Source organism: Primulina huaijiensis, chromosome 12 (genome assembly GCF_012295235.1).
Source record: "Primulina huaijiensis isolate GDHJ02 chromosome 12, ASM1229523v2, whole genome shotgun sequence".
NCBI lineage: Eukaryota > Viridiplantae > Streptophyta > Magnoliopsida > Lamiales > Gesneriaceae > Primulina > Primulina huaijiensis.
In genome coordinates, this window is record NC_133317.1 from 10,102,790 (window position 1) to 10,127,133 (window position 24,344).

General features: G+C 38.0%; 3 protein-coding genes, 1 long non-coding RNA gene and 1 pseudogene across 7 annotated transcripts in view; 3 read left to right on the forward strand and 2 right to left on the reverse strand.

Annotated features, from left to right (window-relative positions):
* Positions 1 to 1,971: 1,971 nt before the first annotated feature.
* Positions 1,972 to 3,636, forward strand: LOC140990464 (probable ribonuclease P/MRP protein subunit POP5; annotated as a pseudogene).
* A 1,480-nt stretch (positions 3,637 to 5,116) lies between these two features.
* On the reverse strand, positions 5,117 to 7,475 carry LOC140990462 (uncharacterized). The gene is made up of 2 exons (XM_073460167.1): positions 7,300 to 7,475; positions 5,117 to 6,547 (listed from the first exon to the last, which is right to left on the reverse strand). The coding sequence occupies exon 2, from the start codon at positions 6,491 to 6,493 to the stop codon at positions 6,056 to 6,058; it is 438 nt and encodes a 145-aa protein (XP_073316268.1). The 5' UTR covers positions 6,494 to 6,547; positions 7,300 to 7,475; the 3' UTR covers positions 5,117 to 6,055.
* Positions 7,476 to 8,880: 1,405 nt separating this feature from the next.
* LOC140990460 (probable ribonuclease P/MRP protein subunit POP5) overlaps positions 8,881 to 24,344 on the forward strand; it is a 50,625-nt gene continuing 35,161 nt past the window's right edge. The window contains exons 1-4 of one of the 4 annotated variants that reach the window (XM_073460165.1): positions 8,881 to 9,013; positions 9,244 to 9,431; positions 9,554 to 9,691; positions 9,848 to 10,176. In XM_073460165.1, the coding sequence (XP_073316266.1) occupies positions 9,254 to 9,431; positions 9,554 to 9,691; positions 9,848 to 9,996 (465 nt within the window). In that variant the 5' untranslated portion in view covers positions 8,881 to 9,013; positions 9,244 to 9,253 and the 3' untranslated portion in view covers positions 9,997 to 10,176. Of the gene's footprint in view, positions 9,083 to 9,126; positions 9,432 to 9,553; positions 9,692 to 9,847; positions 10,177 to 24,344 lie in introns of those variants that run through there. The other 3 variants (XM_073460163.1, XM_073460166.1, XM_073460164.1) reach the window with 3 other exon arrangements.
* LOC140990305 (uncharacterized) lies at positions 11,049 to 12,266 on the reverse strand. The gene is made up of 3 exons (XR_012177626.1): positions 11,854 to 12,266; positions 11,648 to 11,749; positions 11,049 to 11,566 (listed from the first exon to the last, which is right to left on the reverse strand). It is a non-coding gene; the product is annotated as an uncharacterized lncRNA (long non-coding RNA).
* Positions 12,377 to 13,528, forward strand: LOC140990590 (uncharacterized). Its single transcript, XM_073460351.1, has 4 exons — positions 12,377 to 12,394; positions 12,566 to 12,859; positions 12,968 to 13,068; positions 13,151 to 13,528. Exons 2-4 carry the CDS (start codon positions 12,703 to 12,705, stop codon positions 13,322 to 13,324), a joined length of 432 nt encoding a protein of 143 aa, XP_073316452.1. The 5' UTR covers positions 12,377 to 12,394; positions 12,566 to 12,702; the 3' UTR covers positions 13,325 to 13,528.

Here is a 24,344-nt window from a genome sequence, read left to right on the forward strand (position 1 = left end):
AAAATGGGTACAGGATATTTAATTCAGTTATTTAATTATATTACGTGCAAAAATACAAATTTTGAGATTTATGCGATATTGCTTGTGGTCACTTTACTATCATGCTTAAGTCCGGTCCCCAGTATCGGCCCGGTCACCAGTTACCGGTCAGTTCAGTTGTTTCACCCAGTACTGTGGCAGTAGTCTGATCAGACGTAAATCCGATCCCCAGTATCGGTCCGGTCACCAGTATCGGTCAGCTCAGTTCAGTTCAGTTCAGGGACCACTTGCGTAGACCATAATCTCACAGAAAATTATTATATGCTATTTCAGTACAGGGCTCCAAGGAGCAAACAGTTTCACTATGATTTTCAGTTCAGCTATGCACGTATTATAATTAATCATGACACGACATTTTACGATATGCCTCATGACATGAAATTTTACTCCCATGCAATTTTACTATATTTACTCGTTATTTACGATATATGCATGTTGAGTCTTTAGACTCACTAGACTTGATTGTTGTAGGTACTGATGATGTCGGGATCGAGGGCGGGGACCAGTGAGCTAGCTCGAGTCGGCAGTAGTGGCACCCGAGGACCTCAGTTTCAGCACTTGCCATTTTGATGCTCAAATATTTTATTAGTTATTGAATACTTTAACTTGTTATTTTGGCAAGTAATAATTTCTTCCGCTGCTGTTTTGAACGTTAAATATTTTATCAGTTTTTGGTATGAATGAGGCACTCCATTTATTTTAAAAGAAAAATTTTAAATTTTCCGCAAATTTTCAAGTAAGGATTTTTAGGCCTCTACATAAATCATCTACCATTCTTTAATTTATTATTGACCACTACCACCAACTGTTATTATATAAAATTAAATGAGTAGGTCTCATGTGAGACTGTCTCACGGATCTTAATCTATGAGACGGGTCAACCCTACCCATATTCACAATAAAAAGTAATACTTTTAGCACAAAAAGTAATACTTTTTCATGGATGACCCAAATAAGAGATCCGTCTCACAAATATGACCCGTGAGACCGTCTCACAAAAGTTTTTGTCAAATTAAATTAATTGAATGCGGTTGAATTAATTATATAAATCATTTAAACTTGAATATAATATTTAAATATTTAATTAAATTTATTAACTTATGGGTGAATGTTGATGGAATGAAATAGCTAATTACTGTGAATAAAAAGAAAAATTTTTGTAGACTAGATTTTGAAAAAATGAGTTTGAAATGCGTTTTATGTTTAGAACATATAAAATCGATGCTCGAAGACGACATTAGAATGTATTAGGATATTGCAAAATTATGTATTTATATTTTTTATAGTATTTAAATATATATATGGGTATATATTTAATTTTATTGTTATTATTATTTAATATGTATCCAAACACATTTATTAATTTAAAAAATGTTTTTTATTAATCCATCCAAACACAATATTAACACAACTTTTACTTAAAAAAACACTTTTTTAATCAAAAAAAAAACTTTTGATATCTAACGGGATCTATATCACATATCTGATTTTTCTTACAGTGTGTTTGGCAACCAGGATTTGAGGGGATTTTATTGGATTTGGATTTCAAAATCCTATTTTTACTGTTTGGCAAAGTGATAAAAAAAAAAAGAATTCGGATTTGTTTAGGATTTCAATGAGTATATCCAAATCCCATCAAATTTGATAAGATTTGGTGGGATTTGGATTTAAAAAAAACACAATTACGTTTTTATCCAAATCCCATAAAATTTGATAATATTTCTAAGGGTATGTTAGTAAAATTTTAAAATTTCTAATTCGAATCCTTTTTTCTCCAAACAAGAAATGGATTTGTAAATATCATTTTTAAATTTTAAATCAAACACCAAATAGAATTTCAAATACTTGAATTTCCAATTCCAATTCCAATTCCAATTCCAATTCCAAATCCAAATCCAAATCCATATTTATAAAGAACCAAACACATTGTTATAGTCACGTCCTCAGCAGAGAAAGGACATGGAAGCATCAAATCCGAGACAAGAATGCGAAACCGAGAAAATTAGACGACCCAAAGTTAAAACCGGTTAACAATTTTATTCCATTTTTAAGCCTTCATATGTTCTCTCTTTGGGCAAGAGAGAATTTATGCGAAGACCGCAAAGGTCAAGAAAAGAGGTAAAATTTGGACTTTTAGCTTATTTGGGTATTGTTTATTTTTGCTGGAATTCGTTAATCCTGTTCTGATGTTGGTGTGATGAAGGGAAACGCTTTGTAAGAGAGGAAAAGAGAGCGAACTTAAGCTTGTAAGGTTTTCGTTTGAAGGATGATTGTCTTCTTGTGATAGGATTATGAGTGTTGTATGAGATCTATCACATGCGGCTGGTTTTCTTTTTTCATGTTTGGACAATATTTAGTGGGCGCCGACCAACCCTAGCCCTATCTTGCCAAAGCCGCCGACCCTAGCACAATTGTGCTTGGCCGGGGCTCTTTTGTGTGTATTTGAGTATGTTGAGATCCTAATTTCAGTTATTTTTATATAAATTGCTGTCTGAGTTTTTAGGTATAATTTTAACCCTTTTTACGTTGCTTTTGATAATAAATTTTTAATTGCATGTTAATTAAATGTGATTAGAGTAAGTAGCCTCACAAAGAGGGATCTAAATCTACGAGGGGTTCTTATTGAGTTGTATCTCAAGTTTAACACTTATCCTTTTGTGTGAAGGTGGATCGTCATGGTGGGGTTTAAGAATAGATACATGTTGTTGGAGGTGTTTCTTGATCCTAATAAAGATCTTATGTTGGATGAACCCATTATAATCACTCAATTCATTATATCAAAATCAATCAAATATAGCATTCAAGCGAACTTTGGAGAATGTGGTCTAGCATTGTCTCAGAATTCTTTTCAAGGTGTCTGTTCTTCCTTTGTTTTTTTTAGTTCATGAATGAACAATAGTTGTGATTATTATATCTTTAGTTTACGTGCCTGTGACTTGCCATCTTCAAGCCTGATGTATTTTGTTATTCTGCAGTGAAGTATGTGAATCCAATTACATAAGTCTGCATTTTTAGAACTTCCAGAGAGGAGTACCAGAAGGTTTGGGCTGCGACGGCGATGGTTAAGAGTATAGGAAACTGTCCGGTGGTTTTCAACTTGCTTGATTTAGTGGTAAGTTATGAATCCGTTGTCTCTCGAATCTAACGCTGTCCTATAATGTACGGTGGTATTCAAAATTTGTTGATTTTGTGATTAGAAGAGTACGGTCGATCTGAATGCACCATGTTATACTTGCATAAACCTTAATTCAATTTTCGTCTCCATTAGGAAGCATCAGGGCATGCAAAAACATTGCTTTAAAGTGCGATGAATTGAAGTTTGAACATTATAAATTATTGGCCGGTGATCGCCTGGCTGCTGATGTCCACCAACATATGCAAAACTGCCTGGAGAAAATCAGAGTTTTGGAGCACTGACACCGAGTGTTGGCAACTGAAGATTCTCTTTATTTTGTTCCTTCCGTGGATGTTCTTCCATAGCCTTTGATTTTAATGCAAGGCAAGTTATGATATTAGTTAGCCCTTATTTGGTGAATTTAGGTACTGGCATCAATTTTGTAATCAACTGGAAAGTGCTAAACTTCATTGATTGTTTAATGCTGCAGAGATCACAAACTTATGACACAAACTAAATCGAGTCGAATAGATTATGCACAAAATTCTCCCAAAAATTACATTCACAACGTTATGCTAGGGAAATTCAAGCTTATTTAGCCCTTTCTTTTGTCTTGAGTGGACTGTGTGGGAAGCAACCTCTGAAACAAGAATGGAGATAGGAATATACTTGCACCATCTTGGGTAAAATGCATAGGGAATACCCGTTGAAAATGCTACCCCAAAATTCCCTGTTAGATCATAAATACAGATGAACTTTTGTAGACATTCAACAAACTCATAACAGTTTTGTTTCCATAAATGCAGTGGGACAAAAATTTCCTCGCTATATTGGAAAACCATTCTCTGTATACAGAAAATCACCAGTACCGCAAATTTACGAACAGACCTCAATTTCCATTTCTTCAATATTTTTTACAACATAATATATGTAGGTTCCGCCAACAGTTTCTACAACTACATGAATTATTGCTCCACGCGTTTAATGATGACACATCACAACTTCTCTGTTAGGTAGAAAATTGAACCCATCATTCAGAAGTACTCGTTTTCAATAGGGCAGAGAGGTTGGATCCCAGAAACTCCACTTCCCCAGTATCAAATTAGTAAATTTGTTAATTAATTAAAACAATAAAATATGGCACACTACCGGATACACCACATTTAAATGTAACAAATAACGTCAGCCTGCTAAACTAATAACGAGTGCAGAAGATCGGTGCAGAACACAACGTATTAAAATTAAGCCAACTTGAGAAAGGTCCAATGGATTCGGATAAAGATACACTTTTTAAATTTACGAAGTTTAAATATGTAATCAAGGTAACAAGTATCAGTCATCACATGTAATCCTAGACCATTCTAGAGCTACAGAGTTATCGCATTTGCTTCCTGAGACGTGATTGAAGCATCATCCCCATTTAATTTCCAGAGCCATAAAAAAGCCAGTGTCTGGAGGCCCGATAGGGGTTCACAAAGAAAGAGGTGGTAACAGGATAGCAACCAAATCAGTCACATTGCTAAGCTAAAGGACGGCTTCAAGGCAAACAGAAGCATGTGACTCTGGAGCTGAAATTCCTTTCACAGTTTTGTGACAGGTGAGTGGCATAGCTCGGTCAAATGAACATCTTCATCATATAATGGGAGAGCAAATGTACTTGCCATGTTGTTGGAATGTTTATGACAGACAGATGAACATAGTCATCATATATTGGGGAGCGCATGTACTTTCCATGTTGGAATGTTTGTCGCAGGTGAATGGCATAGCTCGGACATATGAACATCATCATATACTGGGAGTACTTGCCATCGTGTTGGAATGTATGAAGTGAGGCCTCAAAGTAAATGAAACTCTATACGTTAGTAAAGTCCTTGAACGGATCCACTAGCTGAAAAGCCTGCTCTTGCTTGGAGTAATAGATTGACCGGCAAAGCCCGACATGCTCCTGAACCGCAATTCATGGAAGAGAAATATTGTTTCTCCTGCACGACAGAAGAAAATGAAATGAATTAGAACCTTCTCAAGATATGAAACACAGTACTCATATTTAATCATTCATCAAGACAGAAATTATTTATGAAACTCTCCTGTGCGGTACATGTTTTAGCTCCTGCAAATACAACATAAATTTAAGAATTAAGAATACAAGCGGAGAAGAATTATAAATAATTAAAGAAATAAATAAAACTAAAAAAGAAATAGATTATGTGGTTCCTCCTTGACCTGCAATACAAGGGAAAACCAAAAAAAGGTAAATCAGATGTCCTTCCAGTGAAAAAAAAATATAAAAATCCCTTCCTCCAAAACTGAAAAGAAATCAACCTGTGTAGAAAATATCAATTATCCACAGGGAATTAGAAATAATAAGTTCGTCATGAAGCTAAAATGCAAAACAATATAGAAACAAACAGCAGATAAAACATATATAAGAATATGCATCTGAATATTATTAAGGAAATAAATGAACTGGGAAAGGAAGAAACAAAAGAAATGATCCACAAACACGATACTTGCAACACAGCACAAGTAAGAGAAAGAAAGATGAGCAATTATAATCACAGTAGCGGTGCAGGATCAAATAGAAATGCTAAGAAGACTTATAGAAATCATTCTCGTCAAACTGCAATCTGTGATACACAATAAATGCAGCACAAAACGCCAAACTAAGTCCATATGGATATAGGATCATTAATTTCCTAGGATACCGAGTCTTATGAAATCGGAACAGCTACAACTCAAATGAGGAAATAAACATTAAAGTTTTCCAACATAAAGGAGTACAGACAGTAAGTTCTGCCACTGAAGTACTCAATGAGTTCCTTGGTTCATAACTTGTCCTAGAGGAACTAAACTTGAAGGGTAAAAATGACGACGACTGATTCAAACTATAAGTTATAACATCTAGCTCATATCCAAGCCATCACCAATCTGGCTGCAGATGGGACTAACAGCAGAAAATGATATCTCAAAAGGGGAGGGATGACACTGTGCGTCCCTTCTGCGCTTAAAAGTGCAGCTCTCTGTTGGACCATTCTCAGCATCGAGCTTCCTCCTAACACCTTTCACAGCCTGTTGCTCAACTGGAGTCAAAGGAAAAATCTGCTTGCTCACTCTGCAGAGGGAGCTATGGTTATCATACAAAATTCTTTGGTTACAGTTTTTGTCACAAATATGTGTCAGCCCAGTAATTCTGCAGCGGTAAACGTTCCCACAAACATGTTCATTTTCACATTTCCAGTCACACTTGTGAACAGGATTTGGCCCATCTTGGCCAAGAATACTCGACAAATAAATAACATTTGTAGGAACAGCAACCATAGATTTGCCAAATACCTCCATTGCTTTAGTTAATGCAAATGTTAGTTCCTCCGAACCCCGATTTATAAAAGAGTTCTGCACATCCAAAACAAGAGGACGTGTCAAATTGGATGGAGAGACACAGAGAGACTCTGGAACATCTAAACTTAAATTTCACGAGTCTCTTTTTCTCACATTGAAGATACAACTAAGCTGTAGAACAAAAAAAAAACAAGTTTAAAACACAAAATAAGTAAAGCCAAGTGAATTTTGTCCCCTCTTTCTTCCATCAACTACCTAAACACTCAGCACTCAGACCTCAATTTCCATTTCTTCAATATTTTTTACTCATCGTAAAGAAAAATAACGCATATTTTCCCAAATTTGTGGATCTGTAAGAATGATCGCCCTACCACATTTTTTTCAAAGAAAAAAGTTAAAAGTGTCAAACTTGTACTAATCTAGAAATTTATTTATTTATAAGTATAAATATCTCACTTGTAACGTGGTAAAATACATAAAAAAATTGAAGACCTTATCCAAATCGAACAAAAAAAAACACAAATCAATTAAATACAGCCACTCCCCCAAAAATAAACATCAATAATAAAGGCAGTGCCCCTATGATGAGCAAGTTTTTTCGGGATACGTTGCGACACTGGGAGTCAGATCTACGGGAAAAAATCACGCCAAAAACAAAAATACACAAAATCTCCATTCAAACAGGGGTAAACACACCCCAGTCACAGGTAAAATTCACATCACAGTCATTTCCAAAACAAAATCAGCTCAAAATACCCATACCAGAGAACGAAAAAGCGGAGAAATCAAAGTAAAAGAGCACTTACTCCGGTTATCGGAAAACCAAACTGTAGCCGCTTCTCCCTCTGTATCTCTCTCTCTCACACACACTCTTACGTAAACTGCAGCTCTCTCACACACTCGCCTAGCAAAGTTTGGAGTCGGAGATGGGAGAAAACGGGAGTATTTATAGAGGAAATTTGAGGTGATCCGATTCTCACGTTAGCGAAATAAATATAATTGACTTTAGATTAAATTAAATATTTAGTTCGTCAAAATTTAAATCTATCATTTAGTCGGAATACAGACGAAATTCAAATGAAATTACCTGTCAGCCGAGTGCACACAATCACACACCACTCCCATCTTTTCTTCACGTTCATATTTATATTTATATTCTACACTATAATATTTTGATATAACATATAATATATATTCATTTAAATTATTTTATTATTTACAAATCACTTTTTTTTAAAAAAAAAATTAATTACAATGGGGAGCAAAGGTTTTATTTTGAAACAGATTTGAACTCGTCGTCTTTTTTTATTGAGAGAGATTTATGCTAGTACACTACAAAGTGATAACCATTATAAAGTAATTTTATGTAAATCTGACTTTAAGAGAGAGTGTAATTTGATGAAGTAAATAAATATTGAAGAAATGAAAATTGAGGTCTGAGTGGCGGAGTATTTATGTAGTAGATAGAAGAAAGAGGGGACAAAATTCACTTGGCTTTACTTATTTTGTGGTTTAAACTTGTGTTTTAGAGTTTTTTTTTTTTTTTTTCTTCCACAGCTTGTTAGCTTAGTTGTATCTTCATTCTCAGAAAAAGAGATTCTTAGAATTTAAGTTTAGATGTTCCGGAGTTTCCAAGATTTCAACGGGCTGGAGAATAGCGAATATTTTAGGCATTAGGAGATATGAGAGGAGATATCATCTAGAGTTAGAAAATACTAATATGTAAGATGTCAGTTAATAAGCTTGTATAGGGACATACTGATTGAATTAAAAATGTTTAAAACTGAGCTTGTCCTTATGCAAGCCCATTAATTGATCTCTTATATATTAGTATTTTCTAACCCTAGATGACATCTCCTCTCAAATCTCATAATACCTAGAATATTTGCTATTTTTCAGTCAGTTGAAATCTTGGAAACTCCTGAATACCGTCGTTGCCACGGTTATAACATGTAAAATTGCTCTTACCTAAACTACTTCCTCGATCTACCACCCTGAGGTCGTCTAGGCTGTGTGGTAGGCCACCGTCTAGGGTGATATTTAGAACACTAATCTAATCTCACCAAGTAACCACAACTTTAAAAGTGTAAGAACTTAAAATTAATTATCTCGTAATTTGACAAAATTTAGAATAATTATTGAATCGTTAAAATAAAATAATTATTTATGTAAAAATAAATTAGAAAAATGTGATAAAAATATGTATTTTTGAATATTGAGAATTTAAAGCATATTAAATACATATTAGATCTAAAATAACAAACGCGTATTAATATACAGAAAACCGTATTTAATTTACATAAATGACCATAAATAGAAAATAGGAAATAAAAAAAGAAGACAACCCGATTCCTGACTCTTTTCCAGTCACCTCTCAATTCCAGCCATATCCTTTTTTTTCCTCGTCGTGGCCGCCGGTTTTGTCGGAAAGTGAGCGCCGACCCACCCTAGCCCAATCTTGACAAAGCGATGCAAGTGGGTGCCGACCCTAGCCCGATTGTGCTTGGCCGGCACTCGTTTGTGTGTATTTGAGTTTGTTGAGTTCCTAATTTGAGTTATTTTTATATAAATTGTTGTCTGAGTTTTTATGTATATTTTAAAACTTTTTATGTTGCTTTTGATAATAAATTTTTAATTGCACGTTAATTAAATGCGATTAGAGTAAGTGGCCTCACAAAGAAGAATCTAAATCTATGAGGGGTTCTTATTGAGTTGTATTTTAAGTTTAACACTTGTCCTTTTGCGTGAAGTTGGATCGTCATGGTGGGGTTTAAGAATAGATACATGTTGATGGAGGTGTTTCTTGATCCTAATAAAGATCTTATGTTGGATGAACCCATTATAATCACTCAATTCAATATATCAAAAGCAATCAAAGATAGCATTCAAGCGAACTTTGGAGAATGTGGTCTAGCATTGTCTCAGAATTCTTTTCAAGGTGTCTGTTCTTCCTTTGTTTTTTTTAGTTCATGAATGAACAATAGTTGTTATTATTATATCTTTAGTTTACGTGCCTGTGACTTGCCATCTTCAAGCCTGATGTATTTTGTTATTCTGCAGTGAAGTATGTGAATCCAATTACAAAAGTCTGCATTTTTAGAACTTCCAGAGAGGAGTACCAGAAGGTTTGGGCTGCGACGGCGATGGTTAAGAGTATAGGAAACTGTCCGGTGGTTTTCAACTTGCTTGATTTAAGTGGTAAGTTATGAATCCGTTGTCTCTCGAATCTAACGGTGTCCTATAATGCACGGTGGTATTCAAAATTTGTTGATTTTGTGATTAGAATAGTACGGTCGATCTGAATGCACCATGTTATACTTGCATAAACCTTAATTCAATTTTCTTCTCCATTAGTAAGCATCAAGTCCTTCAAAAACATTGCTTTAAAGTGCGATGAATTGAAGTTTGAACATTATAAATTATTGGCCGGTGATCGCCTGGCTGCTGATGTCCACCAACATATGCAAAACTGCCTGGAGAAAATCAGAGTTTTGGAGCACTGACACCGAGTGTTGGCAACTGAAAATTCTCTTTATTTTGTTCCTTCTGTGGAGTTTCTTCCATAGCCTTTGATTTTAATGCAAGGCAAGTTATCATATTAGTTAGCCCTTATTTGGTGAATTTAGGTACTGGCATCAATTTTGTAATCAACTGGAAAGTGCTAAACTTCATTGATTGTTTAATGCTGCAGAGATCACAAACTTATGACACAAACTAAATCGAGTCGAATAGATTATGCAAAAAATTCTCCCAAAAATTACATTCACAGCGTTATTCTAGGGAAATTCAAGCTTATTTATCCCTTTCTTTTGTCTTGAGTGGACTGTGTGGGAAGCAACCTCTGAAACAAGAATGGAGATAGGAATATACATGGACCATCTTGGGTAAAATGCATAGGGAATACCCCTTGAAAAGGCTATCCTAAGAGTCCCAATTAGATCATACACTACAAAAAAAAAGAGGCTAGCGACAGTTTTAGCGACGGTTTGGTGTTAGGCGACGATTTTAGCAACGGTTTGGTGGTCCGTAACCGAAGGTCGCGTCGTCTTCTATCACCGACGGTTTCTCAATAACCGTTACAAATTATCGACGGTTTTGTTGAAAAATACCGTCGCTAATTTAGCGACGATTTAATTTAGCGACTGTTTAAGCGACAGTTAGCGACGGTTTAACTTAACCGCGCTGAATGAAAGCGACGGTTTTTAACAAAAACGTCACTATATTATGCGACGGTTTTGTAAAACCGTCGCTATATTAAGCGACGGTTTTTGAAAAAATCGTAGCTTAATGAAGCGACGGTTTTCTTTCTTTCTTTTTTTTTTAAATTTTCCTTAAATACGTAGTGATATAAAAATATATTTTGTCCAGTATAATTGAAAAAAAATTAACAACAAAATTTGAGAAATGTAATCATATTACTAATCTACAAATAATAATACAAGTGTTTGGTACAAATGTCGTAAAAAAAAAAAATCAGAAAAAACGTGGCTACGGTGACTGGGTCTCGTCATCGTCATCGTCGTCGGCGTCGGCGTCTCCATCCCTGTACCCGAAGGAACATAACTCTGTGATAATCTGTGGGTACGAGATTAAGAAGCAATTGCTGCGCCACGGGATCGACCCCTGTGAGAAGTGCCTGGTCCAAGCAGCGTGCGGCCTGATGTATTCGCAGTAGCTCCCCGTGACATGCCTGCAACTAGGACTCGGACCTGCTCCTCTAGTGACGCCATGCGATCTCTCAGCATGGCGTTCTCCGCCTCTGTAGCCTGCATCCTCTCGCAAAGCTCATCGTTACGACGTAACGATGAGTCTAGAGTCTGTCGCATGTCTGCCATCTGCTGGGACTCAGACGACTGACTGACTGACACCCGATGACCCACCACGTCGACCCGGAGCCATCTCATCTGGATATAAGGTGTTGGCCATCGACCCACACCCGTACATCCTCCCCTTCTTCTTCCCCCCAACCAAAGTCTTGAACATGCTGTTCACCGACTGTGGGCTGGGGACAGCAGGCTCTGATCCATCATCTGCGGGAGTCATCGACTCAGCCATGTAGCGCTCCATCTCCTCCTGTGATGTTGATAAAAAATGAATCAAATCGATTTTTCTTAATGTAACGTTAATGTGAATAACGGAATTTCATAAACTTACGTGGAACAGGCGGGATCGCGTGTCAACGAACGATCCATCGTCATGTCGATGTGTGTGAACGTATAGCTCCCATGACGTCGGATCTCTGCAATGTCGTGCTCACTAAAAATAAATTCATTAATTGTAAAACATTAACATTTATAATTAATGAGAAACATATATATATGTTAAAGCACAACTGAAAAGTATTAAACTAGAAGAAATACCAGATCCTGTCCGTGAGCGCTGTACTTCTTCGCACCTACAATGTGATTCGTCGTCCCTGTACCTTAACCTGTAGGCTCGGTGTTCCTGTTGGCCTTGTTCTTCGCGGCTCTGTCCTGCCAATCCTGATGCTGTCAGGCAGCAGTCCAAGCAGCCCATCTCTCAGGCGTGACCGTCTGTGGATGATGGTCACTGGTCCTCCATCCGTGAATGGTCCGGCGGTATAGGGTGGCAGTGATACGGAACCACAAGTCCCGTACCTGAGCATCAATGTCAGCAGCCCATGCATACCTCGTCTGCAATATTTTTTATTTAAGTAAGTTAATCGTTTAATAAAAAATGAAACATTTTATTGTAAAAATTAATTGTTTTAATAAAGACTTACACATAACTGCTCCCAGTACCACTACCACTGCTCAGTTGTCACATACCTCCACGACCAGCTGAGATCACATGTCTGCAGTGAGAGCCGATATGTATCCCGGCTGGTCGTGGAGGTAAGTGACACCTGATCAGCGGCAGTGGTACTGGAAGCAGTTCTGTGTAAGTCTTTATTAAAACAATTAATTTTTACAATAAAATGTTTTAATTTTATTAAACGATTAACTTACTGGGAGCAGTTCTGTGTAAGTCTTTATTAAAAAAATTAATTTTTACAATAAAATGTTTCAATTTTATTAAACGATTAACTTACTTATTTAAAAAATATTGCAGACGAGGTATACATAGGCTGCTGACATTGATGCTCAGGTACGGGACTTGTGGTTCCGTACCACTACCACCCTATACCGCCGGACTATTCACGGATGGAGGACCAGTGACCATCATCCACAGACAGTCACACCTGAGAGATGGGCTGCTTGGACTGCTGCCTGACAGCATCAGGATTGGCAGGACAGAGCCGCGAAGAACAAGGCCAACAGGAACAGCGAGCCTACAGGTTAAGGTACAGGGACGACGAATCACATTGTAGGTGCGAAGATGTACAGCGCTCACGGATAGGATCTGGTATTTCTTCCAGTTTAATACTTTTCAGTTGTACTTTAACATATATATATATATGTTTCTCATTAATTATAAATATTAATGTTTTACAATTAATGAATTTATTTTTAGCGAGCACGACATGGCAGAGATCCGACGTCATGGGAGCTATACGTTCACCACATCGACATGACGATGGATCGTTCGTTGACACGCGATCCCGCCTGCTCCACGTAAGTTTATGAAATTTCGTTATTCACATTAACGTAACATTAAGAAAAATCGATTTGATTCATTTTTTTATCAACATCACAGGAGGAGATGGAGCGCTACATGGCTGAGTCGATGACTCCCGCAGATGATGGATCAGAGCCTGCTGTCCCCAGCCCACAGTCGGTGAACAACATGTTCAAGACTGTGGTTGGGGGGGAAGAAGAAGGGGAGGATGTACGGGTGTGGGTCGATGGCCAGCACCTTATATCCAGATGAGATGGCTCCGGGTCGACGTGGTGGGTCATCGGGTGTCAGTCAGTCGTCTGAGTCCCAGCAGATTGCAGACATGCGACAGACTCTAGACTCATCGTTACGCCGTAACGATGAGCTTTGTGAGAGGATGCAGGCTACAGAGGCGGAGAACGCCATGCTGAGAGATCGCATGACGTCACTAGAGGAGCACGTCCGAGTCCTAGTTGCAGGCATTGAAAGGGGATCGATTAAGGTGCCCGAATGCGCAACGAAAGTTTCAAAAATATTTTTCTTAGCAAAAATCGAGCACCCTAATCAGTATGATGTGTAGCAAATACAATAAAACACAAAATGACATTCATAGTATGTTTAAGAGAATATACATAACTATATCTCACGATTGATGTTGGCTCCAACTTAGTTGTCAAACAACTAAGCTCTTCAATGGCAAGACCCTCTACAAGCTTTCCTTGTTCTTGGAATCCTTCCTTCAAATTAGGTCCACCACCAACAAGCTAAATTCACTTTAATTTTGCACTAGAAAAATTAGATTATTTTTCATTTGAGAAGAGAGTGTTTCCTCAACAATTGAAGAAAGAAAAATGAATAAAAAAATGAGTGAGGAGGGTTCAGCCATGGTGAGAGAAAAATGAGGTTGGAAGACTTTTCTTGGTCTTGGAAAAAGTGATAAAGTGCATGAGCGTGCCATGCATTGTTTAATGAAAAAGTTGCTTCCAACCCTTCATCTCCCTTGCATGCTTTTCTATTTGGGTTTGTAACAATTACAAAGCTCATGGACTTTTATTTGAATGTCTCAAACATATTTGAGCCCAATTAAACCTTACTTGAATTTACTCAAGCCCACTAGTTAAATAATTATTTCTAATTGGGCTCTACAACACTTGAATTAATTTAATTTAGTCCATAATAATGTTTATGAAAATCACAATTTCCAAATACATTATTTATTTGGACAACTTTTAATTTAGGAACAATTCCTCAAATTAAAAGTTACATTCCCCATAATTCTCTTATAGAAGTCATACTTCTATTTTTCTTTGCGCTTATAAACTCCTTTATAAGCCGTTCAACATATTGAACTATTTTACTTCTCAACGGGATCTAGAAAGTTAGCATTTGTGTGACCCTCAATGGTTCAATGATACACCTAGCCGTGGGTTCACATCTAAATGTGATTCAGGACTAAACATGTCCTTATATGAGCATACCCCAGTTGTTCCATTCTTATTTATCAACTCCTTGATAATAAGAACGTCAGAACTCAAGTCTGAAAGTACCCAACCAATCATGTTAAACTCCTAGTAGCATCGCTTACATGATTCTCTAGGTATCAAATGATAGTGCCTGCAAGAACCAATCTATTATGGTTAGCGTACAGTACGGTCCCTTCATCTCATATATCCCGACCGATTCGACAACCATTGGTATATCGAGAGCTGTCAAAGAATCGATACTATGTGTCATGTCGTAGTCGATTCGATGGTGTAATCTATGAAAACCATTTCATAATTACCACCAACACTCTGATCAGAGATTTCATACTACATACACATAGGATATCCATACCCGAAGGTAAGCGGTGAATCCCCGACTACAATGCATCGACTCCTATATGTTTCGACAAAACACCCAACCTTGCCACCTGATGACCCCATGAGAGTCGGTAAACAAGTCAAAGTGCAATGCTAACATATAGAGTCTCAATGTTGTCCCGGGTCATAAGGACTAATGGTGTACAACCATAAAATAGGACGTTTCCACTCGATAAGTGAGAACCACTTGGAAAGTCCTTTATGGAAGGTTGTTCAGTGCACTCTACCAGGAGCACCTATCTGCATGCTCGGACATCACAATGTCCCCTACCAATGAAACATGGTACTCACATCACAGATACTAGTCTCAAACTTGAGCGGCCTATATCCTTCTTAGCGGCGGCTGAATCGACTAGGAACTGTTTAGAATATACAGTATTCCAAATATGAGTTTCATGATACTCCTCATATGAGCATCTCATATTCTTTCTACTATTTGTATATTCAAAGACTTTATCTATGCAACTAGCATGGGTATACAGATAAAGATGTGCCAAAACAATAATTTCAAATATAATTAAAATAAAGATTGTTTATACATAGAGTTTCATTGTGAACACTCGGCCAACACTTGGCTCGACGGGCACCTACTCTAACAATCTCCCATTTGCACTAGAACCAACTAGCCATATGCTTCAAACCCATCGATTCGCGATGTTTCTCGAATCATGGTCCAGGTAAAGGCTTAGTTAGTGAATTAGCAACATTATTTGCGGAGCCGACTTTGTCAATCGTCACTTCTCCTCTTTCCACAATCTCTCGGAGGATGTGGTACTTTCTCAATACATGTTTGGATTTCTGATGAGACCTTGGCTCCTTTGCTTGAGCTATAGCTCCCGTGTTGTCACAAAACACCGGGACAAGAGCAACTCCATTAGGAATGACACCCAACTCTTGGACGAAATTATTTATCCAAACAGCCTCCTTTGCTGCAGCTGATGTAGCAATGTATTCGGTCTCAGTGGTGGAATCCGCAGTACTGTCTTGGTTGGAACTCTTCCAAGAGACAGCAGCACCATTGAGAATGAATACAAACCCAGATGTTGACTTCGAGTCATCGATATCACTTTGGAAGCTAGAGTCGGTATAGCCTTCCAATTTCAGTTCTCCACCCCTATTGACCAAGAACAACTTATTGGTACTTCTCAAATACTTGAGGATGTCTTTCACAGCTTTCCAGTGTGGAAGACCAGGGTTCGATTGATATCTACTCACTACACTTAGTGCAAAAGCCACGTCAGGACATGTAGATATCATCCCATACATGATGCTACCAATTGCAGATGCATAAGGAATGCTTGTCATCGCCGCTACCTCTGCATCAGTCTTGGGAGACATCGACTTGGATAGGGACACGCCATGACACATTGGTAGATGTCCTCTCTTGGACTCATCCATCGAGAACCGCTTCACGATGGTATCAATGTATATGGACTGGGTGATACCAAGCAATCTTCTTGATCTATCTCTATAGATCTGTATTCCCAATACAAAAGATGCTTCACCAAGTCCTGCATCGAGAACGTATTCGCTAACCATATTTTAGTTGATTGCAACATCCCTACATCATTCCCAATGAGTAGAATGTCATCAATATAAAGCACCAGGAAAGTCACAGCACTCCCACTGACCTTCTTATACACACTGGGTTCCTCAGGATTCTTAGTAAAACCAAACTCTTTGATTGTACTGTCGAATCTGAGATTCCAACTCCTAGATGCCTGTTTTAGATCATAAATAGATATCTGAAGTTTGCATACCATATGCTCACTTCCGATAGATGTAAACCCTTCAGGTTGAGACATGTAAATTTTTTCCTTAATATCCTCATTAAGAAAGGTTGTCTTGACATCCATCGGCCATATCTCATAGTCATACCACGCAGCTACGGCTAGCAATATCCTTATAGACTTAAACATTGCAACTGGAGAAAAGGTTTCCTCAAAGTTAACTCCTTGTCTTTGAGTATATCCTTTTGGTCAATACCTTCTCATCCTCCCCAAGTTTCCTCTTGTAAATCCATTTACACCCTATGGGAACAGTTCCCTCAAGTGGATCCACAGGATTCCACGCTTGGTTCGAATGTATGGAATTCATCTCAGATTCCATAGCTTCAAGCCATTTGGATGAATCGGCATCAGATAACGCTTCCTTGAAGGTCCCTGGATCACCTCCATGGTTAGGCTCATCATGGCCCTCTTCAAGAAGCAGACAATACCTCATAGGTGATCTCGAGACTCTCTCGGATCTTCTAGGAGCTTGTATCTCCTCTCTTGGCTCTTCGGGTGTGGGTTCTACAATTGTGGATGTCTCTCGAATCTCTTCGAGTTCTATCATCTCTCCTTTTCTATCCAATAGAAATTCCTTTTCCAAATAGGTTGCATTCATAGAAACAAACACCTTTGTTTCTTGGGGATGATAGAAATAATATCCAACTGAATTTCTTGGATATCCCACAAAGTAACATAAAATGGATCGACTATCCAATTTATCTCCCACTACCTGCTTCACATAAGCAGGGCATCCCCATATTCTAAGGTAAGAATATTTGTGAGGCTTACCCATCCATATCTCATATGGTGTCTTATCAACTGCCTTTGAATGGATATTGTTCAACAACAGTGCCGCTGTCTCAAGCGCATATCCTCAAAAGGATGGCGGCAACTCCGTGAACCCCATCATAGCCCGAACCATGTCCATCAAAGTCCGGTTACGACGCTCTGAAACACCATTCAACTGTGGTGTAGCAGGAGGAGTCCACTGCGAGATAATCCCATTCTTCTTAAGATACTTTTGGAACTCGGCACTCAAGTACTCACCACCTCGATCCGATCGAAGTGACTTGATGCTTCGTTCCAATTGTTTCTCTACTTCACTTCTGAATTCTTTGAACCTTTCAAAGGCTTCAGATTTGTATTTCATCAAATACACATACACATACCTCGAAAAGTCATCGGTAAAGGTGATGAAGTAGGAATGTCCATGCTTAGTGGTGTTGCTAAGCGGATCTCACACATCGGTATTGTAGAACCCGATAAATCAGATTACGTATAAATCATGCATAATTACTATTATTTAAGTTAAAATTATTTTTTTTATGCATGAGGGTTTAAATTCATTTTTTTAAATTTTTTAAGTCATGATCATTTATTTTACGCAGAAGTTTAGTTTTATCTTTTCGGTTAAATACGCGATGTCGGACTGGAGTTGGAGTATTGAGATAAAATTTAATAATAAGAAAATATTCTTAAATTTAATTTAAGCCAAAGGATAATTTATTTTAATGTAAAAATATGTTTAAGGATTTATTTAATTAATTAGAGATAAGTAGTAAATAAGTTCTCTTATGTCCAATAATTAATTAAAAGCCTAAATTAAAATGTGTAACCAATTGGAATAAATTAATCTAGGCTTATTTTATTTAAGAAATTGTAACTTAGCATGTTAGTAAATTTATTTTAAGAATTAGCCATGCATGCAAGATAATTACTATCCTAAATTAATTTATTAAATTCACTAAAAAAACATAATAAGTGTTTAAAACTTTAAAGAGTTAAAATTCAAGAATTAAGCAATATTTTACCCGATTTTGATAATCAATTTTCAGCCAACACCTTAAAGATTTAATTAAGTTTGACAACTCATCATTTTTTATTCTTTTCCTTATCCTTTCTTGGTAGATAATTTCCTCACTTTTAATCACCAAAAATTAATAATTAAGCAATATTTCTACCATATTTTGATAGCAAGAAATCGGCCATCATCCCATTAAATCTCCTTCAAATCAAATAATATCACACCTCATTTCCTTATCTCTCAAACTCAAGGATAGAAAGATTTTTATCTTGCCATTCAATTCCCATTTATTTTGCAACTTCCCCATTCATTCCCTCCATCCTCACTCTCGAAAATTTCAGAGAAAACCTGCAAGAAAAATCGTGACTTGCATCAAGAAAATAAGAGAGAAAAGTAGAAAAGAAAAGGAACTCCGTCTCCGCCGCGCCGTGTTCGTCGTATCATTTGTTTTCTTTCGTAAACAAATTCCAGGCGTGCATATGTTATTTTCTTTCTCTTCAATTAAGTCATATACATATTTTTTTAAATCATGTTGTGTCCATAAATCATGAAGCAAAACCGAAAAAAAAAAAATTGATAGCAACTTTCGAAATTCTATGCACAGATTTTCGGCCCTTTCACTTGTGCTTCACAGGTTGTATTGTTTTTGTGATTTCAGGGTTGGCTCGGTTCCAAGCGTTCAAGGCTGCATCTAGGCATGTTATAGGGTGTGTTAGGGAGGTGTTGGTCCATCGGTTTGATTCCCTTTGCCACAGCAAAACGAAATGGACAGCAACTCTCTATAGTTGCAAGTTGTGAGTTTCGATTTCTTGTTTGGATTGTCTAAGTTGAAGGTTCGGATCATGGTTTGTCTAAGGCCTGTAACCATGGTTAGAACCCTTCCTTAGCATGTCTAGGACGTGACCAAGATGACCTTTCATGGCTTGGTTCATGGTCCCATCTATTTTTAAAACAAACAACACAAGTGCCCCTTCAGTTTTCAATTTTCTGATTTTTGTTGTGTGAGTTGGTTTTCTATTTTGAGGATGTTGGGTGGATCTTGGTTGGCTTCTAGCTCTTATGTGAGGCCCGGGGCCGAAGAGGGCGGGGGGTGATCGCCGGTGCCATCAGTTGCACGGACACTGAGCGGCTCCTAGCAGGCTTCTAAGTGGAGGGAACATGAATGAACCGATCCCACACGGGAATGAGAGGGATTCCGAGACTGTTCAATGTAATGGACTGTACAGTTGAAGAGAGCTTAAAAGATTTGATTTGTACTACTCATATCACGAAGGTGCATCTTGTTTTCGGTAACTCATCACAAAAGAACTCCAAAGTTAAGCGTGTTTGACTTGGGGCAATTTTGGGATGGGTGCCCTCCTGGGAAGTTTCCTAGGGTGCGTGTGAGTGAGGACATAAGCATGCTGGAAAGACTCGTCTTGGTACAGTGAGGACAGTTGTCGAATCTGGGGCGTTACAGTTGGTATCAGAGCCGACCTCTCTTAGAACGGTGTGGTTCGGGGACGAACCAAGCGGAAGCTGGTGGGCATGTGAGGCTCGGGGCCGAAGAGGGCGGGGGGTGATCGCCGGTGCCATCAGTTGCACGGACAATGAGTGGCTCCTGGCAGGCTTCTAGGTTGGAGGGAACATGAATGAACCGATCCCACACGAGAATGAGAGGGATTACGAGACTGTTCAATGTAATGGACTGTACAGTTGAAGAGGGCTTAAAAGATTTGATTTGTACTACTCATTTCACGAAGGTGCATCTTCTTTTCGGTAGCTCATCACATAAGAACTTCAAAGTTAAGCGTGCTTGACTTGGGGCAATTTTGGGATGAGTGACCTCCTGGGAAGTTTCCTAGGGTGCGTGTGAGTGAGGACATAAGCACGCTGGAAAGATTTGTCTTGGTACAGTGAGGACAGTCGTCGAATCTGGGGTTTACACCTTAGCCATGGTTAACACAATACCTCATGATGTCTAGATCAAGCCATGGTCGATCACATGGCCATCGGAATGACTAAGACAACAACTGAAGCAATACACCACACGCGTGCAAAATGGCGTTCTCGGGTGGAGCTTCGGATTGTCGTAGGTGTTTGTTTGGATTGTGGTTGGCCTAGGGTCCTTAGCCATGGTTCAAGCCACACTTTAGGATGTTGGGAAGAGGCTCTAGTCGGTGGTTCAAGCCCCAATGGCAATTAGCCTTATAATCGAAGCATTTCAAACGAAGCTGCTGCCGCTGGAATTGGACAGCAACTTTGTCTTCGGTTCAGAGGTCAGGTTTGAGTTCTTGGTTGGCTTTTAGCCTATGGCCTTAGACTGGACAATAGCTCATTGAGTTAGGAAGGTCATGTTTTTGGCCGTTTGTGCTTTGGTTAAGTTTAGAAGTCGTACGAGAATTTACGGTGCAATGTGCCAAAGTGACTCTCGAAAGAGCGTTTAATGATTTTGGCCTCCATGCACATTTTTCGTGTATTACAGCCCTTTGTATATATTTTCTAGTATTTTAGGTGTATTTTAATCATGGCTAAACGATGGTGCAATGTTGGTTCGGGTTGGTATGAAGCCATGGTTGGATACTAAGTTTGTTGGGCGTAATTGTCTCGTTTTTGGTTCGGTTATGAAGTGTTGGTCAAGTTGAGATTATTTGCATGTGTCACATGTTAGAATTAGGTCGCAGCGAGCATGAGAACGATCCAAATCATTCAATAAAATGTGGTTATAATTATATTACGTGCATAAAAATATAAATTGTTTATTTTTTAGATATATGCGATATGTCTTGTGGCCACCTCACGCTTATGGGATTTATGGGATTATTGCTTCACACGGTGACTTACGACCGGTTTATGATTATGTATGGGTATGAATATCCAGTCCAAGGGATGTGATGATCTCTACCACCCAGTATACTGTGGTTTATACTGATCAGGCGCTTACGTTCATGTTATGTTACGGGCCACTTGCGTAGAACATTATCTCTACAGAAAAAAATTATGATATGCTAATTTATGACAGGGCTCTATCGAGCAAATATTTAACGTATGATGTTCAGTTATGCACGTATTTATAATTACTCATGACACGATTTTCACGTTACGCTTTACAATACGATATTTTACGTTGCATGTGATTTTATGCTATATTTACTTTTTATTCATCATATATGCATGCTGAGTCTTTAGACTCACTAGACTTGATTGTTGTAGGTACTAGTGAGGTCGAGATCGAGAGCGGGGACCAGTGAGCTAGCTTGGGTCAGCAGTAGTAGGAACCCGAGGACCTCATTTTTTTAATCATTTACTATTTATGCTCAAACTCTGTTTTTTTACTTCGAAGAATAATTTTTTTATTTGTGGTGTGAAAACGATAATTTCTTCCGCTGTTACTTTAAATATTAAATCTTTTTATCAGTTTATTTTATGAATGAGGCATGTTATTTATTTAAAGAGAAAAAATTTAAATAATTCCGCAAATTTACAAATACGAAATATGGCCCTCTACAGTTGGTATCAGAGCCTATGTTCTTGTAAAGAGTTGTACTACTACTGACCTCAAGAAGTTCACGAAGTCACGTCTTCATTCTGTAAGTTTTACGTTTACGCATTTCATTTAAAGCATGAAATGTTTTAACATCATGTTTTCATGAAATGTTTTATGTCAAGATTATGATTATGCAGTATTTATTTAAATTTAAAGAAATAATGGAATTATGCATGTTGGTTACGTGTGGGTTATATGTTTGGAACAGTATGCCTACTAGACGCATTCTTGAGCGCGTGAGGGATGATGAGCACCGTCATGAGGACGGTGAGGATCGTAGACAGGAGAGAGATTTACCACCACCCCCTCCACCGGACATGAACGCCCAGATGTTAGCTGGGATGACTCAGTTCTTCGCACAGTTTGCGGGGAACAATACTTTAGTAGCCAGGCAGCCGGGGCCTGAGGCTACCTATGAGCGGTTCATGAAGATGAAACCGAAGGAGTTCTCAGGGACGGCAGATCCCATGATTGCCGAGGGCTGGATTAAGTCCCTCGAGGTTATCTTCGAGTTCATGGAGCTTGGAGACGAGGATAGGGTCCGTTGTGCGACCTCTCTGTTTGGAGGAGAAATGGATTATAGGTGATGACAATTGTGCTCGTACTGTCACAAAATATGGGCGATTCATTTGTGATTACTCCATAATCTTTCAGTTGTTGCTAGATCTATATCAGTTGTGCACAACAACTACCAGCAGCAAGGTATTCTGCTTCAGTTGTTGAGGTAGCTATGGATGTCTGCTTTTTGCTGAACCTAGAGATCAGTCTGTCTCCTAGAAACTGACAAGATCAACTTGTACTTTTGCGATCAAGCTTACATCCTGCATAATCTGCATCTGAATATCAGACTAAATTGAAAGTAGAGTCTTTAGAATGCCATAACCCCACATTTTGTGTACCCTTAAGATATTTCAAAATTCTTTTAGCAGCTGAGAAATGTGATTGCTTAGGATTTGCTTGAAATCTAGCACACATACAGACAACAAATACAATATCAGGACGACTGGCAGTTAGGTACAACAATGAACCTATTAAACCTCGATATACTGTCGCCTCAACTTATATTCCCCCTTGATCAGTGTCCAATTTTACTGATGAGCTCATGGGAGTATTTGCAGCTGAACATGATTCCATGCCAAATTTCTTCAGCAGCTCCTTTGTATATTTAGTCTGACTGATGAATATACCAGTCTCCAGTTGCTTCACTTGCAGTCCAAGAAAGAATGTCAGTTCACCCATCATGCTCATTTCAAACTTATCCTGCATTAGCTTAGCAAACTTTTCGCATAATTTGGGGTTAGTTGACCCAAATATGATATCATCAACATAAATTTGAACTAATAAAATGTGATCATTCTTAGCAAATTTGAACAAGGTCTTATCAACTGATCCAACAGAAAAATCATGATCAGTTAGAAATTTTGAAAGAGTTTCGTACCAAGCTCTGGGAGCTTGTTTAAGGCCATATAAGGCTTTGTTCAAATGATATACATGATCAGGAAAGTTGTGATTTACAAAACCTGGGGGTTGTTCAACATATACTTCTTCTTGTAGTTTACCGTTCAGGAATGCACTTTTTACATCCATCTGATATACCTTGCAACTGGAGCATACGTCTCATCATAGTCAATTCCTTCTTCTTGCCTATATCCTTGTGCTACTAATCTTGCTTTGTTGCGTACAACTGAACCATCATCGTTCAATTTATTTCTGTATACCCATTTTGTACCTATAATAGTTTTTGAAATTGGTCTTGGAACTAAGTTCCAGACATTGTTATAAGTGAACTGATTTAGCTCTTCTTGCATTGCATTTACCCAGTTAGGATCAGCAAGAGCTTCATCAGTTTTCTTCGGTTCTAGTTGTGAAACAAAAGCTGAATAGATAAATAAATTTAGCATTTGATTGCGAGTTCTTACTGGATCAGATGGATTTCCTATTACCAGTTCAGGTGGATGTGATTTTCTCCATCTGTACTCAGTATTTGTTGTATCAGCAATTTCTTCAGTTGGTAACTGAACACAGTTTTCAGTCTCAGTTGGTGCTTCGTCAACTGGTATTTGAATGTTATCATTATGCTCTGTCAACTGATCATCAGCAACGACTTCCTGCACATCTGATTGGTCCAGTACTTCTGGTTCAGGTGTTTGAAGTATGTGTTGATAGCCATGACTTTCATTTTTGTCATCATCTTCCAAACTGATATCTGTAAATCGATCAACTAGCTCAACTTGATCAGTTGGCTTATTAGTTAGTTCAGTTTCATCGAAATCAACATGAGCAGATTCTTCAACATTTAGGGTTTTCTTGTTGAAGACTCTATATGCTA

What these genes read in the sequence shown, in the direction of transcription:
- LOC140990462 (XM_073460167.1), bottom strand. Translation starts at nt 6,493, where the DNA reads ATGGAGGTATTTGGCAAATCTATGGTTGCTGTTCCTACAAATGTTATT.
- LOC140990590 (XM_073460351.1), top strand. Translation starts at nt 12,703, where the DNA reads ATGGGCTGCTTGGACTGCTGCCTGACAGCATCAGGATTGGCAGGACAG. An exon ending in GCGCTCACGGATAGGATCTG is followed by an intron (nt 12,860 to 12,967) that starts GTATTTCTTCCA and finishes ATTTATTTTTAG; the next exon opens with CGAGCACGACATGGCAGAGA. An exon ending in CGCGATCCCGCCTGCTCCAC is followed by an intron (nt 13,069 to 13,150) that starts GTAAGTTTATGA and finishes TCAACATCACAG; the next exon opens with GAGGAGATGGAGCGCTACAT.